This window comes from Pristis pectinata, chromosome 4 (genome assembly GCF_009764475.1).
Source record: "Pristis pectinata isolate sPriPec2 chromosome 4, sPriPec2.1.pri, whole genome shotgun sequence".
In the NCBI taxonomy this organism is placed as follows: Eukaryota; Metazoa; Chordata; class Chondrichthyes; order Rhinopristiformes; family Pristidae; genus Pristis; species Pristis pectinata.
Window position 1 is genome coordinate 107,904,373 of NC_067408.1, and position 17,191 is coordinate 107,921,563.

Here is a 17,191-nt window from a genome sequence, read left to right on the forward strand (position 1 = left end):
ATACAAAGTATGCCACAGGTAAATTAAAAGGAGCCTTGTTATATATTACTTATATCATACTCAAGGAATTTCAACTTGCTTATCACACTTGTTATATGTAGAGGTCCTCCTCAGCTTACGAGCACCTGACCTATGTACAGCCCGTACATACAAACAAGCATTTGGGAGACTGCTGGGATGGATTTGCTGGCTGCTGTGGGGCTGCAGGCATCTTCTGCTGTGTGGGAACTTAGTTCACGATTGCTTTTCCAACTTGTGAACTGTTCGGGTTACCTGGGAGGACCTGCTCAAGGAGTTTTACAGTGGTCTTTCCCCTGCTTAGAGTTGAGTATTACACTGAGTGTAATGCAAATATCTTGCAGCTTCAAGAAAGCACCTAGTAATAACTTTATAGATTAAGACAAACATGTTATTATCACTATTCATTTAGAAGTAGATGCCCTTATTTAAATCTTATTTGGCATCAAACAGTATATACAGCAAACAAATACCCAAAAGGCCTGGGTATCTAATTGAATGCATCTTTATCAGCAGTTACTAGGCTCATAATGCCATTATGGAGTTGGAGATAATATTAATAATTTCATACGACTGCAAAACCAGATCAGCAGTTTCCCGAGACTCTGCTAACTACGTCAGTGTGATAATAACATTTGAAGCTGATATTCTGCAACTCTCAGTCCGTGACCATTGTGTCAACTATCGCCCATTTTGCAGAAAAAGCTCTATTGTGCTTTAGGCATTATAATCACCTATAAAGTTGACTAAAACTCTGCTTAGTATTTAATGCAGAATCCTATTAATTGCTGCTGTTGGATTTTTCTCTTTTTCATATCAACGGTAAAAGGCAAACCAAGGTCTTTGTTATCCTCTCACAGGAAAATAACAAACTTTGAATGTTTAGTGTTCTAGTTCTTTGAGCTTTTTCAGCATAAACAAAAAGGGTTTCAGCAGGAGGTTTAAATGAAGGATTTCTTAGACTCATGAGTATATTGTGTTTTATAAAATAAAATTGATGACGCTGGCTGCAGCTACATACCTGCTCGAAAGAAAACACTTCAGATAAATCTAAAAATCTGAAATTTCAAATCCATCTCCAATTTACACAAAGGAGCCCTGCTTCCTAAAAAGAAACCTGACTCGTCTGGCAAAGTTTATATCGACAAAAATCACAATTTATCATGTCACTTTTTTGCAAGTTCCTTTTCATGATGTTCTGGAATTTGCCTGTAAATGCCAACAATGGCATTCCATTGGCACAGCAGTTGATGCCGTTGCCTCTCAGCTTCAGGGACCCAGGTTCAATCCTGATCTCAGGTGCCATCTCTGCATGTTCTCTCCACAACAGCATGGGCTTTCTCCAGTTGCTCCAGTTTTCTTCCACATCCCAAAATTGTGGTGATGCTTAATTGGCTACTGTAAAGTACCCCTTAGTATAGTTTAATGGCAAAAAGAATTAACAGGGAGTAGATGGGCAAATCTGTGAAAGAACAAGTGGCAGAGGTATGGGAAAATTAAACTAATGACTAATGGAATTGCATCTCTGGGATTTGCCTTAGACTCAAAGGAGCCAAGTGGCCTCCTTCCGTGTCATTGTAAGTGCAAAAACTAATTGATTCTGGGCATCTCGTTAAGTCAACCTTTTTTCCTTAAAGGCTAGAAATTACATGTTTAAACATTCAGAAAGTTTTTGAGTAATTTGTTGGGCAACTTGTATGGATTCAGCAATATATTTCATTGCAAATTTGTTAAATCAATGACATGTTAGAGCAGACAGACTGCACAGTTCTGATAAAAATTCAAAACAGCAATTAGAGAAAACAAATTAGATATTAAATGGTGACAAGTTTGTAGTTATAAGAATTATTCCCAACAGTAAAGAAGATGGTTGCCTTTTTTTTACAAGAAGGGGGGGGGGGGGGAGATAAAAAAAAAAGAGGGTGGGTTGCCGAATCTCCTGTTTAATATTCTTTGAGCGTATTCTGCTTTTTTGTTTCTGTGGCCTCCAACTCTGCAGCATCAATCATAACATTATACTGGCATTAGCATTCAGGGCAAGTTAAAAAAAAGAGAATTTGTGCTGTGTCACAGAACTATGACTCATTGCATGAATAAGCATCTTTGGAAGAACTCCTCAATGTCAATGGAAGTAAAATGTATCAAAAAATTGTTACCAAAGAGTGAAATGCTCCAGTATGATGTGAAGCTGGTAACACTGTTTAACAATATAGAAAGAAAATAGAGACACAATGGAGAAAGAAAATGGTACAGGGCAATGTGCTTTGTTAAAAACAACAAAATTTAATAAAGAAAGGAACTAACAAAGAAATCATTTTAAAGTAATGAAGTGGTTATTGATAAAATCATTTCCCACAAAGATAGAATAGATCAAAATGGCATAGACAATTCAAAACTGTGCTCAAGTAATGCAGGACATCTACAAATGACATCAGAAAAAGGTACATTGTAACAAAAGGACAGAATGACATTCCTGACTACCTCAAGAACTACATGACACCAACAGATAACAGCTTTCCTCTTACTATTGTTTCTTAGTTGGCAGTGATGCACCAGATCTTGCACCTTAGCTGATTAGGCTTTGTCATACGTACATTTGTTCCATCCATTACTAGAACCGTTGTTTCAGCACTGACATGAGAGAGTGTATGCAGGGCCATATATGCACGTAGTCCATCACGAATAGTTCCTGCAGCATCCACCCAGCTCACATTTTCTGGTTTAGTTACTGCATTTGTAAATATGTATGTTAGAAGAAGACATGTACAAAGTACTAAATTGTTAGCCATTTCCTTTTCTCCGTTTGTTCAATAACAACATAGTGATATCAGAAGTGAGACAGAAATTTAAGCACAGTTAACTAGTAGGTTTGTAAAGTTGAACATTTCTCACAACCTATGTATTAAACCATGTGACTGTGCACCAAAGTGATTGACTGTAACTTTCTATAGGTGTGGAGGGGAAAGACTCTACATGAACTTTACAAATAATTTTAAATATGACTTTTTTTTAAAAAAGAAAAGAACTTTTAAATAGCAAAGCATAGATCACTCAGAGAACCATTAATGAAGCAACCAGAAAAACATAGGGGGGTACTTTAATCAGCATTTCAAAAGACACACCATGGGTTAAATAGTTAAAAGTAAACAATTAGCTACCAAAGCATGTAATAAAAAGAATTGATTTATCACAATGCTGATCACCCGCTCTATTCAACTTGTCACAATTTCCACAACAAAGGCCAATCAATCATCGCAGGACTCTACCCATTGTCTTGAAATCATGGTAATCCAACCAGAAAATGTGCAATCTCACACACACATAAACACACACTACGCAATTAACTCTATGCTTGATGGCTTTAATTTAATTAGGAATACTATAGATGTACTGATGGATTGCAGCTGCTGAGGTGAAACCCAAATACTGAAAGAATGAATACATTCACTTCTTTCCTTACGTAGTGAAAATGTGGGGTACTTGTTGGAATAACAGAAGTCAAATTTCCTCATTTCATTAAACTCCACAATCAATACAACTCACCAGCTAGATCTCTACGGCATTGCTTGTAGCTAAGTAAGTATTTCTTTTAAAAGCCCTCTTATGTTCCTGTAACAACATTCCTCTACATTCTGCACAGAACGTCTTTCCGTTTTTTCATTTTTCTTTGTGACAGATAACTTAGAAATAATCTCGTTTATTTACTTCTCCTTCCCTCCCACCCCCCTTTTCAATGTTTTCCCTTGCACGTCTCCAGCTCTCTCTGGATGAGACCTTTTTTTTTCTACACAATTTCCCACTGTTGGCTGAGAAACACAGACACCAAAGAACAAATTTTGTTCCCCCAATTGTTTACTTAGAAGTACAAATTATCCAATTCTGGCACCAGGTCATTAACCTGGTACATGTACAGAGACTGTAAACTATTACTCTGTACAGATCAGTTACTTCATTGTGTAACTGTTCCACCTTCAAAAACAAGGTGACAAAAAATTCATCTGTAATCCTCTTTCCAAAGTCATTGCAGAAATAACACAATTTTTCAGAATTCCAGTAAAAACATTCAAGTGCACAAAAATTACAAGTGCCAGAAATAATTATTGAGAGAAAATGATTTACTTAACATTCAAACACCTTCCTATTATTTTTTTCATTGAGTGACTAATATTTAGTTTGATCATGAAAGTACACAAGAATATAAACAAAAGCAATATCCTCTGAACTGTTGTAACAGGGCTCCCATTCCCACAATAATGAAACATAATTCATCACTGGAAAGTATTTAAACATACCAAGACTGTGCTCATGAACCAACAATGTATTTGAGAGTCCAGACTCTGTGCAATCCAAAGGAAGAATACCTGGGAATTGAGGAGCATGATGACATAAATTAGCATTGCATTAAAGCAGCATTTACAGAAAGGTCTGTCACATATTGTCCACTTACCAACCACTTCATCATTTGGCTTAAAGAAGCTCACTTTTGGTCCAACTGAAAATGAAATACAAGAAATATCATATATAATTCAAACAAATAGAAGGCATAATAGGCTATTATCTATTATTATTTGTAACACAGCACTAGCAGGAATGCATTGAAATAAAACAGCTGAAAAAAACGGTTTCCATCCTATTTACGACAAAAAATCCAGCTTATTCATCCAATAATTCAGAGAGTCATTAACTAGCAATGAAACAATATAGATTCTAGATATGGCGAATTTTAAAAATGCAATCAGTGGAGTGCTGGGAAATCATATTGGCCTTTGCACTATGGGTTAGGAAGGAGGCAATTAGCCCGAATTCCCATATTTGATGGCTATGAAACAACAAGAGCAGGTGCCTATATATTGTCTGAGGACTCTGATGCACCTAGCTGTGATATCCTTATGGAAGAGTGGCAAACAAACTATTGCAAATGAATAAGGGACAGTAGGGCATCTACCCCCCTGTGGAGACCCTAGCAAAAGAGAGAAAGAAGCAAAGTAACAAAACATTTTCATTCTTTTTACACTGGACCTTTATTTTTGTTAGAGATGGTGATCATTCCAATATCACAATGATTTCCCTTGTTTGAAAGCCCTGAATTCAGATACACATGGATGAAGCACTTTAGCGTAATATTGATATCATACAATAATATTACTCTTTTACATTGTCTTAGATGATAATCAGTGATGGGCAGTTTGAGGGAGCTAAAATCTTACCACTGTAACTTGAAAATAGGAATTCAGTTTAACAAAAACCTGTAGTGTAAAAACTGTTATTGATTAAAAAAAGATTGCCATCCTTTCAACAGCTTTTTAGGAGCAAAAGAAATAAAATGCTGGAAATACCATGCACTTGTGGAGACAGAAACTGGTTTTACCATTTCATCAGAATGGGGAATAGTTAGAGATGAAGCAGATTTTAAGATGTAGGGAAAGAGTGGAGGGGAACACAGAACAAGAGGAAAGGCTGCTGGAAATCTGAATGAAAATGTCAAGAATGCCAATTAACTGTAATTGTTGACTGCAAATATATTGATTCCTAAAGGCTGCAATGTGCCAGTCTGGAAGGTGATGTGCTTTTTCTCAAGTTACATTAAGTTTTGTTGGAACAGTGTAGGAGGCTGGAAGCACAGATCAAAATGGGAAATAATACATACAATTAAAGTGACAGGTGGCTGGAAGCTGAGGGCTTACACTTGCAGACCAAACAGTAGGGTTCTCAAAAGTGGTCACCAAAGTGTGTCTGTTCACCCCAATGTAGAGAGACCACACTGTGGGTGCAAATACACTACACCAAATTGAAAGCAGCATATAGGTTAGAAAGTGAAAACACAGAGAATTCTATCCAAGTTCTGGCAGTGAGAAGGAGCTAGATCAGAAATAAGATCTTTATTAGTCACATGTACATCGAAACTCACAGTGAAATACATCTTTTGCATAGTGATTTTTGGGGGGCAGCCCGCAAGTGTTGCCACGCTTTCGGCGCCAACATAACATGCCCATAACTTCCTAACCTCTATGTCTTTGGAATGTGGGAGGAAACCGGAGCACCCGGAGGAAACCCACACAGACACGGGGAGAACGTACAAACTCCTTACGGACAGTGGCTGGACTTGAACCCAGGTCGCTGGCGCTGTAAAGCATTATCCTAACAACTATGCTACCGTGCCTATGGGAAATGAAGTGCTAGAGTTGTCAACATGGTGCAAGGGAATACGTTGGAAGCATAGAACAGATGCGAGAATGGAATGCTTACAGGTGTTGGGTGGGAAGAAATTGAGTTATGGCTGTGGTGGGAATTTGTGGACTTGTAGTGGGACCGATCACAAGCTTATGCCAGAGATGGTAGACAGGGAAGGAAGAATCAGAGATGGACCAGTTGAAGGCAAGAATGGGGTAGAAGTTGCAATTTTTAAAGAAAATTCTGCTGTCCTTGAATGGTTTGTCTTTTGTGACTCTCTGTGCTCCATATTGCACTGAGTTATATCGGAAGCAAGACTTGCAAAATCAGGCCGAACTGGGCATTCTACATTTTTGTAAGCCCGGAAAGCGAGTTGACTGACCAGGATGGGTGAGGAAAAGTGAGGATGGTCAGAGAGCAGGAAGTGGGGGCTGAAGTAGGTGATCACTAAGCCACAGAGGAAGGCAACCTCCAAGTCTTCATGATGCACATACATATACTCTTAACAGGGCACAATATTGGATAGCAAGTAGAATCAGGAATCATTATTGAGTTTTGTATCAGCCAGAGCCATGTCAAGGATCCCATCAGGCTCTGGGAGGACGCTCTGCTGGCTGCAAGCAGATGCTGGGAACCAAGAACAAAGAAGCATAGTGAAGCAAGGTCACATGATCAACACCTGGACAGTACCAACCTGAGAACATAGCTGAGATGGCTTTTCATCCTGCCATGAGCTATCCTACTGGGAGCCATCTGGAGAACAGAACAAGCAAATAGGGATGTTTTGGGAACTGATATCTTGTGAAAGGGAGAGTCTGACAAATTGCAAAAGCACAAACAGACACTCTGATAATTAAGGAACCAATGGTTGAAGTAATTGTGGAACAGTGCCAGCAAGGACTTGAAGATGTTAAAGAAACATAAGGATTGGAATCACAGCTGTGTCAATGGCAATAAAGAACTGAGCAATGTTTGGAAGGTATGCAAAGAAATGCATAAAAAGGTGCCTTACGAGATGACCAGCAGCAGTGACTACAGAGACCAACCACTGAAGAAGGGACTCGGAGAAGAGCTCGCCAAGATCAAACCCTGGCCAGTTCATCAAGAGCGGGTGATATCTAAATACAAATAGTGAATTTTGGAAGTTGTAAAAATGAACTAAAGAGTTGTGCAACTAAAAGACTTATGAAACTAAAGAGTAAATGAATCTTGTTTGAAACTATGTAGTGAAGCTTTGAGTTGTTTGAGCTAATTGCGATTAATATAGTTATTTGGTAAAGTCATTGGTATGTTTTATCATGTGTTTCATAAAACTGATAACACTTCCTTCTCCTAACCCAGAAATGATACAGACAATATTCAAGTCAAGTCGAGTTTATTGTCATTTGCACAAGTACATGTAAGCACAGGTGCAATGAAAAACTTACTTGCAGCAGCATCACAGGCACATAGCATCATATAAGCAACATTCAATAGAAAAACACAAATTATACACAATTTTTAACAAGAAAGAACACAATTAAAACAAAAAATCCAAAGTCCATTTTAGTGTAAAGTGATCAAAGTAGTCATAGTGTTGCTAAACTGTAGTGATTAGGCTTGTGCCAGTTGGTTCAAGAACTGAATAGTTGAAGGGAAGTAGCTGTTCTTGAACTTGGTGGTGTGGGACTTCAGGCTTCTGTACCTCCTGCCTGATGATATCTGCGAAAAGATGGCATGGCCCAGATGGTGTGGATTTTTGATGATGGATGTTGCCTTCTTGAGGCAGTGCCTCCTGTAGATACTAACAATGGTGGAGAGGGATGTGCCCATGATGTATTGGGCAGAGTCCACTACTCTCTGCAGCTTCTTACATTCCTGCGCATTTGAATTGCCGTACCAGACCATGATGCAACCAGTCAGGATACTTTCAACAGTACATCTGTAGAAGTTTGTTAGAGTGCTCGGTGACAAACCAAACCTCCTAAGTAAAGACACTAGCACGCTTTCCTTATGATTGCATCTATGTCCTGGGCCTAGGACAGGTCATCTGATATATTAATGCCCAGGAATTTAAAGCTTCTGACTCTCTCCACCAATGATCCCCCAACGTAGACAGGCGCACGTTCGCCCTCCTTCCAATCAACTCTTTAGTTTTGCTGATGTTGAGCGAGAGGTTGTTCCCCTACCACCAACCTTATTGACTTTAAATAAATCGACAAAGGTCCAGGAACTAATTGCACGTGTTATTCTCCAATGCAGCCTTCAGGGGAAATCTAAATGCATTTTGGATTCTATTGTCTCTCAGCACAATGTTCAGTGTTTGCACAGAAAATGATGTTAAATGTTTCACATATGGAGTTAAATGATTTTCAAAAAGAAATGCCATACACTAACATTTTCTGGATAAATCCTTGACCAACAGGATCAAAACAACAGACCATAAAATTACATCACAAACTTACCCTCAATAACGACGCCAGCAACTTCTCTTCCAATTGGTAAGAAATCTTCCTGTACTCTTAACTCCGCCAGTAGCTATATATAAAATTAAGAGAAACAAAGGACTGCAGATGCTGGAATCTAGACGAAAAACATGATGATGCTGGAGGAACTCAGCAGGCCGGGCAGCATCCGTGGAGAAAAGCAGGCGGTCAATGTTTCAGGTCAGGACCTTTCTTCAGGACCCGAAACGTTGACTGCCTGCTTTTCTCCACAGATGCTGCCCGGCCTGCTGAGATATAAAATTAATGTTTCAATGACTAAGAATGGTCAGTTGATGTCTCTCACTTTCCAAAAAACATTCTGAAGGTATTACATACAGATATTTATATTTTATGAACAGACTGGACAAATACTTTAACATCACAAAATGTACTACAATGAAGAAAGACAAAGAGTGTTTATAATTGTAGAGCTATTTCAAAAGACACTTTAGAGTGAAGGCCACCTTATGCACTGTGTGATTTGAGGACTTTAGGATTAAAAAGAAATCAAAATGGTTGAATTGCCAGACAAGTTTTTAAGAATTTGGACTGCATTCAACTCTTATGTGATTAAAAGAGGAACTAAATTGTATGTACCCCAGAAATATCTTTAGTATAGGTAATTTGGATTTGAACACAATTCAGAATTCCGCTGAGAATCAAAAGATTGGAATTTAAAGAGAGAAAAGATGAGAAAACAAATTGTTAGGAGTGTAAATGCAAAAGCAAAAATAAAGATAAAAACAGGATATTGGATTTTATAATTGGAAGAATACAGTACAAGCATAAAGAAGAAAGTGTGCATTTGCTTAAAACATTAAGGAAGCTATTGTTACAGTACTGAATTTTGATTTGTGACATATCATTATGGAAATGATATTAAAACCTCAGAAAGGGCATGGTTTAAAGTCAGCAGGTCTCCAAAATTGTTGATTTTTTGTTAAGTAATCTTTGGAGCATTTACATCACATTTGTCAATTTTCACCATGAAGATTATTAACATCAAATGGCACCTTTCCTAATTAGCACAACCACGTCAAATGCTGCTGGCAACAAATGACTTGAGTAGAACGTCATGCCCATAACTCTTTAGTTTAATATTAAATAACAAAGAGGACTAATTTCAGTGCAGTGATATTAAATAGGGTTTCAAGTGGGCTAAAGACCCTTTCATCAAATGGATTCAAGATTATAAGATAGAATTTTAAAATGTTATAGCTTTTTAATTTGTTTTTCTTTACATTCATAACCAATTATGGACTTTGCAACAAAGGGCATCTAAATCATTCTTGAAATCATAAACGTAGGTTTACCTACAAAATGAAATGAAAAACTGCATTTTCTATGATCCTTGGAATTATTTTTCTCAAATTGGCTTATTAATTTCACACAATTCATGAATACTATCCAACTGAATACTTACTAATATCATTTCAGATATTTTTTTTAAAATACTGTCCTGTATATGGGGAAAATAAGCTATAAACATTAGATACAATATAGATGTCTTTACTAGTCACATGTAAATCGAAACACACAGTGAAATACATCTTTTGCATAGAGTGTTCTGGGGGCAGCCCGCAAGTGTCACCACACTTCTGGTGCCAATGTAGCATGTCCACAACTTCCTAACCTGTATGTCTTTGGAATGTGGGAGGAAACCGGAGCACCCAGAGTAAACCCATGCAGTCACAGGGAGAACATACAAACTCCTTACAGACAGTGGCCAGATTTGAACCCGGGTCGCTGGTGCTGTAAAGCATTATGCTAACCGCTACACTACCGTGCCTGCTTAGACTCTCTAAGGTAGCTAGTTATTGTATTTATACGACATATTGCAACAACCATAGGTGAACTGATTACAGTAAAACTCTACTAATCCAGAACCCTCGGGACTGGTAGTATTGGATGCAGATTTTGTAGACTACTGGATGTTGCTCCTACTAATAGATAAATACACTATTATTTTTATATGTCATGCAGTAGTATAATAGATTTTCCAGTGAACCTGGTGAGTTTAAAGAAGGTGGGAAATATACAAGCACACTGGAAAGCAAATCCAGCTGCAAACCCACACATGTTCCTGACCCCTGATGTTCCATAACACAACCCCAGCTCCAGTCACACACCTGGCCCACCATCTGGACATTGACCCCGACCCCCAGCTCTGGCTGCACACCCCACTTTCACTCTGGACCCTGGCCCACATTCTGGACTAACATGTGAGACAGGAGCCAGACCATCAGGGTGTGGGTTATTGAAGTTTCACTGTATTTAATAACATAAAACACAAAGCAAGGGAAAAAGCAAACAACAGGTACAGGATGTTAAAATGAACTGCTGTGGCACAAACAAAATACTTCATTATCCATCCAATTATTCTTTAGCACTCATGAGCACCCCTCCCTTCTTCCACTGAACCACTGTTACAATTGGCCTCTTGCAATTCTTTAACTTATCTAAATTAGATGAAAGAGAGTGAGAATCTTGAAACAAAGAACACTCATCCAAATAAAAGATTTAGAATGTTTGTACTATTCATATAAAACGAAAGCTCATACTTCTGTAGCAATGTTCTTAGCTCCCCATGACTTCCCTGATCACCTTGAAAATATATTTTCTTTCATTCACGTGCCAAAGAATTCAATGTAACAAAAATGCCAATATGACAGTAGGCATTTTTGTGGTGGTGGTTGTAGAGGGAAGGGAATGGAAAATAATCTAGTATAGAAGGCTAGCTCCATGTACCACAGTACCTCATTATTCCTCTTGTTCACTATTTATTTTTGTAACTTATAGTAATTTTTTAATATCTTACACTGTCCTGCTGCCCGAAAACAACAAATTTCATGACATATGTTAGTGATGACAAACCAGATTCTGATTCTCTTGTCCAGGGATCAAATCCACTTTACGCTTCCTGCTGAATTAGGAGTAACATGCTGGAATGGTGTAGCGTATGACCTAACTATTTTCCCCAAGCACATTAATGAGAAATTGTGGAGAGGCTGAGTGTTGTGCTCACACGTTACAAAAGGGACTAAGAAAAGTGCAGAAGCGGATTTATTTTTCTTCTAGCTAGCTCAAACAATTAATTGTGTGGTAAGAAATGCTTTGAGAAGTATATTGATAAATAAATCATCTGTGGAAACTACAATATCATAAAAATATCCCGACAGAAAGAAATACAGCCATCTCGTCATATAATCATATTGTGCGACACCGAATTAGACTTACCTTTGTGTTCACAGGGCTGAATGCACAAGCTTTAACCTGTATTTTGACATAATGATCATGTACAATAGGAAGAGATTCCTAGAAAATAAAATGTCTTGTTAGCTACATGTTGATAATAAGACATCGCCATTGTGTAATCTTGATTGAATACCTTGTTTATGTTTCACTGATGTACAGATGTGCCTCTAAGTGAAACCATAGTGTATACAGATCAAGGTGATTTCACTAATAACATCATGGGTTTGGGAGAAGTCTGCTATTCCCTATTGTTTTAATTCTGGAGCCACAGCAAAATAAAAAAACTGCATACGCTGGTGAACTCTCAGGAGATCAGGGAGCAAATGCAGAAAGAGAAACACCACTGCACATACTGCCTAACCAGATGAGAGTTTATCAGTAAATTCATTTTTTATGTTATATTTCCAATAATCCTGAAATGTTGCTCAATTTATTACAACTGGGCTTGCCGAGGGTCTGGATGTTTATGGCATGGTGCAAATAAGGGAGTTTGAAGAAAATAAATGTACATACACACACTTCTTATTGGAATATTCCTATGTGTTAATTCTTTTTTAAATTGGTCTTTATATAATCAATCTGTGAATGTGGAATCCCAATTATTCAGCTTATCATTAGTATAAAATAAACTTTCATACTGAAGTCCTAGCCACTCCTCACCATCTTTGTAACCTCTGTCAGCCCTACAACTCTAAGAATTCTGGCCTCTACATTATTTGCTTCCCTCATCTCAACACGGTTGATCACACTTTCAGTTACCTTTGCTCTTGAATTCCCTCTCTATTCTCCCCAAGACAGATCCTAAGAACCATAAGTCATTAGCCATGCATCCTGGTTTCTCTTCATTTATTTCAGTTATTCTATAATAAAGTATATTCAGATCTACTACTACAGAAAAAAGACTTTCAGTCAAAAAATACTTGTTTATCTTTGTAGTTAGTGACAGAGTAAAAAGGATCTTTCATTTTTATTTAGTAAATCTGTAAATGTGGACCTGTAATATTTAGAGACTCTGCTTCTTTGAGGAGCAAAGTCAAAACACAATTTATGACGAGTCCAAAATAATATCATGGATATACAGAAATGGGCAGGGAGGCATTTGGAGACACACACACACACACACACACACACACACACACACACACACACACACACACACACAGAGAAACGAATACCATTCAGCCTATCAAGGTCATGCCAGCTCCCACAGTCCTGCAGTTTCTTTCCCCTCAAGTATCCTTCTGAATGCCATAGTGGTATCTGCTTCCACTAACTCCCTAGCCTTACATTCAAGATTCTGGACACTTGTTTCTTTTTCTCATGCCACTTTTGGTTCTTTTACCAGCCATCTTCATTCTAGGTCCCATGGTTCTCAACTCTTATGCCAATAGCAAGACTTCCTCCCTATATAGTCTGCTTATAACATTTATGATCTTAAAAGACCATCAGATCCCCTTTCAAACTCTTCTGCACCAAGAAGAACAATCCTACAGTTTCTCCAGGATGCCATGTAACTAAAGTACCACAGTCCTGAAATTACTTCTTCTGCACTCTCTCCAAGGCCTCCCCATCTTTCCTCAAGCATGGTGTCTTGAATTGTCAAACCAGTGTTATAGAGTCATAGGCCCACTAAGTTCACGCTGATGCATCAACCACCCATTTACACTATTCTTACATTAATCCCATTTTATTCTCCCTGTATTCCGATCAATCCTCCCCAAATTCTATCACTCACCTAATTATTAGGAGCAATTTACAGTGGCCAATTAAGCTACCAACCTTCAGGTCTTTGAAATGTGGGAGGAAACTGACACACCCAGAGGAAGCCCACACGGTCACAGGGAGAACATGCAAACTCCACACAGACAAGATTATTTAACTAAAATAGTATAGCAGCCGAGATCAGGATCTCTGGCACTGCGAGGCAGCAGCTCTACTAGATGTGCCATTGTGCCACCAAGATTCAAGGCTATCCAAGCTTTCCTTACTCTTGCATTCTAGGTCTCCATTTAGAACATAGAACACAGAACACTACAGCACAGTACAGGCCCTTCGGCCCACGATGTTGTGCCGACATTTTATCCTGCTCTAAGATCTATCTAACCCTTTCCTCCCACATAGCCCCCTATTTTTCTATCATTTATATGTCTAAGAGTCTCTTAAATGTCCCTAATGTATCTGCCCCCACAACCTTTGCCAGCAGTGCATTCCATGCACCCACCACTCTGTGTAAAAAAAACCTACCCCTGACATCCCCCTTATACCTTCCTCCAATCACCTTAAAATTATGTCCCCTCGTGTTAGCCATTGTTGCCCTGGGAAAAAGTCTCTGACTGTCCGCTCGATCTATGCTTCTTATCATCTTGTACAACTCTATCAAGTCACCTCTCATCCTCCTTCTCTCCAAAGAGAAAAGTCCTAGCTCGCTCAACCTATCCTCATAAGACATGCTCTCCAATCCAGGCAACATCCTGGTAAATCTCCTCTGCACCCTCTCTAAAAGCTTCCACATCCTTTCTATAATGAGGCGACCAGAACTGAACCCAATACTCCAAGTGTGGTCTGACCAGAGTTCCATAGAGCTGCAACATCACCTTGTGGCTCTTGAACTCAATACCCCAACTAATGAAGGCTAACACTCCATATGCCTTCTTAACAACCCTGTCGACCTGTGTGGCAACCTTGAGGGATAGAACATAGAACATAGAACATGGACATGGACCCTAAGATCCCTCTGTTCCTTCACACTGCTAAGAGTCCTGCCATTAACCTTGTATTCTGCCTTCAAATTCGATCTCCCGAAGTGTATCACTTCACACTTATCCGGGTTGAACTCCATCTGCCACTTCTCAGCCCAGCTCTGCATTCTATCAATATCCTGTTGTAATCTACAGCAACCTTCTACACTATCCACAACACCACCAACCTTTGTATCATTAGCAAACTTACCAACCCACCCAAATTTACTAACCCACCCTTCCACATCCTCATCCAAGTCATTTATAAAGATCACAAAGAGCAGGAGTCCCAGAACAGATCCCTGCGGAACACCACTGGTCACCGACCTCTAGGCAAATTCGCTCCATTTACCACCACCCTCTGTCTTCTATGGGTGAGCCAATTCTGAATCCACACAGCCAACTTTCCCTGGATCCCATGCCTCCTGACTTTCTGAATAAGCCTTCCATGAGGAACCTTATCAAACGCTTTACTAAAACACATGTACACCACATCCACTGCTTTACCTTCATCAATATGCTTTGTCACGTCCTCAAAGAATTCAATCAGGCTCGCGAGGCACAACCTGCCCCTCACAAAGCCATGCTGACTGTCCCTAATCAGCCTATGCTTCTCTAAATGCCCATAAATCCTGTCTCTAAGAATCTTTTCCAGTAATTTGCCCACCACTGAAGTAAGACTTGCTGGTCTGTAAATCCCAGGGTTATCCCTACTTCCTTTCTTAAACAAAGGCACAACATTTGCCACCCTCCAATCATCTGGCACTACTCCCGTGGCCAGTGAGGACACAAAGATCATCACCAAAGGCACAGCAATCTCTTCCCTCGCTTCCCGTAATAACCTTGAATATATCCCATCCGGTCCTGGTGACTTATCTATCATACTGTTTTTCAATAATTCCAGCACGTCATCTTTCCTCACATCGACATGCCCTAGCATATCAGCCTGTTGTACGCCATCCTCACAAACGTCAAGGTCTCTTTCTCTGGTGAATACCGAAGCAAAGTATTCATTAAGGACCTCCCCTACCTCTTCCGACTCCAGGCACATGTTTCCTCTTTTATCCCCGATGGGTCCTACCCTCACTCTAGTCATCCTCTTATTCTTCACATACGTGTAGAACGCCTTGGAGTTTTCCTTGATCCTACTCACCAAGGACTTCTCATGCCCCTTTCCAGCTCTCCTAAGTCCATTCTAAGCTCAGGATCCCATATGCTTTTTAAAAGCCTTTCCAAGTCTCCTGATCATTGTCCATGACCCCAGATCTTTAATCCTGTGCCCTTTTCAGAAATGTTTATATTGCCCATCCTCATTCTTCTTACCAAATGTCACACTTCATATTTTTTCTTCCATTTCACCTGGAATATGTCCACCCATTCCACCATCTTTGTCCAAATCCTAAACACAAGAGATTCTGCAGATGCTGGAATCTGGAGCAACTCACACAAAATGCTGGAGGAACTCAGCAGGTCAGGCAGCATCTATGGAGGGAAACATAGATTTCTCTAACTTCCTGTAACCCCTCCCCTCTTCTTTCCTCCTTCCCTTTGTTTTCACTCATTCCTGTGGCCTCTTCACCCCTTCTCTTTCCCCTCCCCACCCTCATGACCTGCTCATCCATTCCCCACCTCCTCCCCTTTATTCCATTGTCTACTGTCCTCTCTTACTGGATTCCTTCTTCTTCAACCCTTTGTCTCTTCTACCTATCACCTCTCAGCTTCTTACATCACTCCCTTTCATCGTCCCTCCCTACCTACCTACCTTCTCCCTCTCACCTGGACTCGCCTATCACCTGCCAGCCTGTGATCCACCCCCTCCCCCGACCTTCCTATTCTGGCTTCTGCCTTCTTCCTTTCCAGTCTCAATGAAGGGTCTCAATCCAAAACATTGACAGTTTATTTCCCTCCATAGATACTGCCTGACCTGCTGAGTTCCTCCAGCATTTTGTGTGTGTTTGTCCAAATCCTCTTCCTCATAATTCACTATCCTTTCAGGTTTTGGCTAGACCACAGATTTGATAATGGCACTCTGTAAATGCAAGATGAAGTCATTATGTATATTAAAAAGCAGTTACCCTTGTTCACTGTATATTTCCCTCAAGGCTGAAAAACAACCACTTACAACTACAGTACTCCCTATTTCTTGACACTTCATCAATTTTCTATGGGTTTGATCTTGATGCCAAGCCTATTACGTTGCATTTGATCAAAGGCCTTTTGAAAGTCCTTTTAGACCACATCAATTACAGTTCCCTCATCAACTCTGTTACCTCAAAATGTTCAATCAAGGCAGTTAAGCACTCCTTTAAATACATGCTGGCTTTTCCTAATCAATCCACACTTGCCCAAATGATTTCTAATTCTATTTCCAATTAAGGTTCCAAAGGCTCCCCTCCCAGAGGTAAAACTGACTGGCCCACTGTAGTTGAGTTTATCCTTGCACCTTTTCTTGAACAAAAAGCAAGAATTAATGTTTCAGGTTGCTGCCCCTTCATACTTCAGGCATATTTGTCAGTAATCATCCAAAATATACTTTGCATTGAA

At 39.4% G+C, this 17,191-nt stretch overlaps 1 protein-coding gene across 2 annotated transcripts in view; it reads right to left on the reverse strand.

Moving 5' to 3' along the window:
* The window catches only part of cryzl1 (crystallin, zeta (quinone reductase)-like 1), a 46,501-nt gene that overhangs the window by 20,067 nt on the left and 9,243 nt on the right, over positions 1-17,191 (reverse strand). For both annotated transcript variants that reach the window (XM_052014196.1, XM_052014197.1), the window contains exons 3-7: positions 11,892-11,969; positions 8,634-8,706; positions 4,466-4,510; positions 4,311-4,379; positions 2,613-2,746 (exon numbers count right to left, since the gene is read on the reverse strand). In XM_052014196.1, the coding sequence (XP_051870156.1) occupies positions 2,613-2,746; positions 4,311-4,379; positions 4,466-4,510; positions 8,634-8,706; positions 11,892-11,969 (399 nt within the window). The remainder of the gene's footprint in view (positions 1-2,612; positions 2,747-4,310; positions 4,380-4,465; positions 4,511-8,633; positions 8,707-11,891; positions 11,970-17,191) is intronic.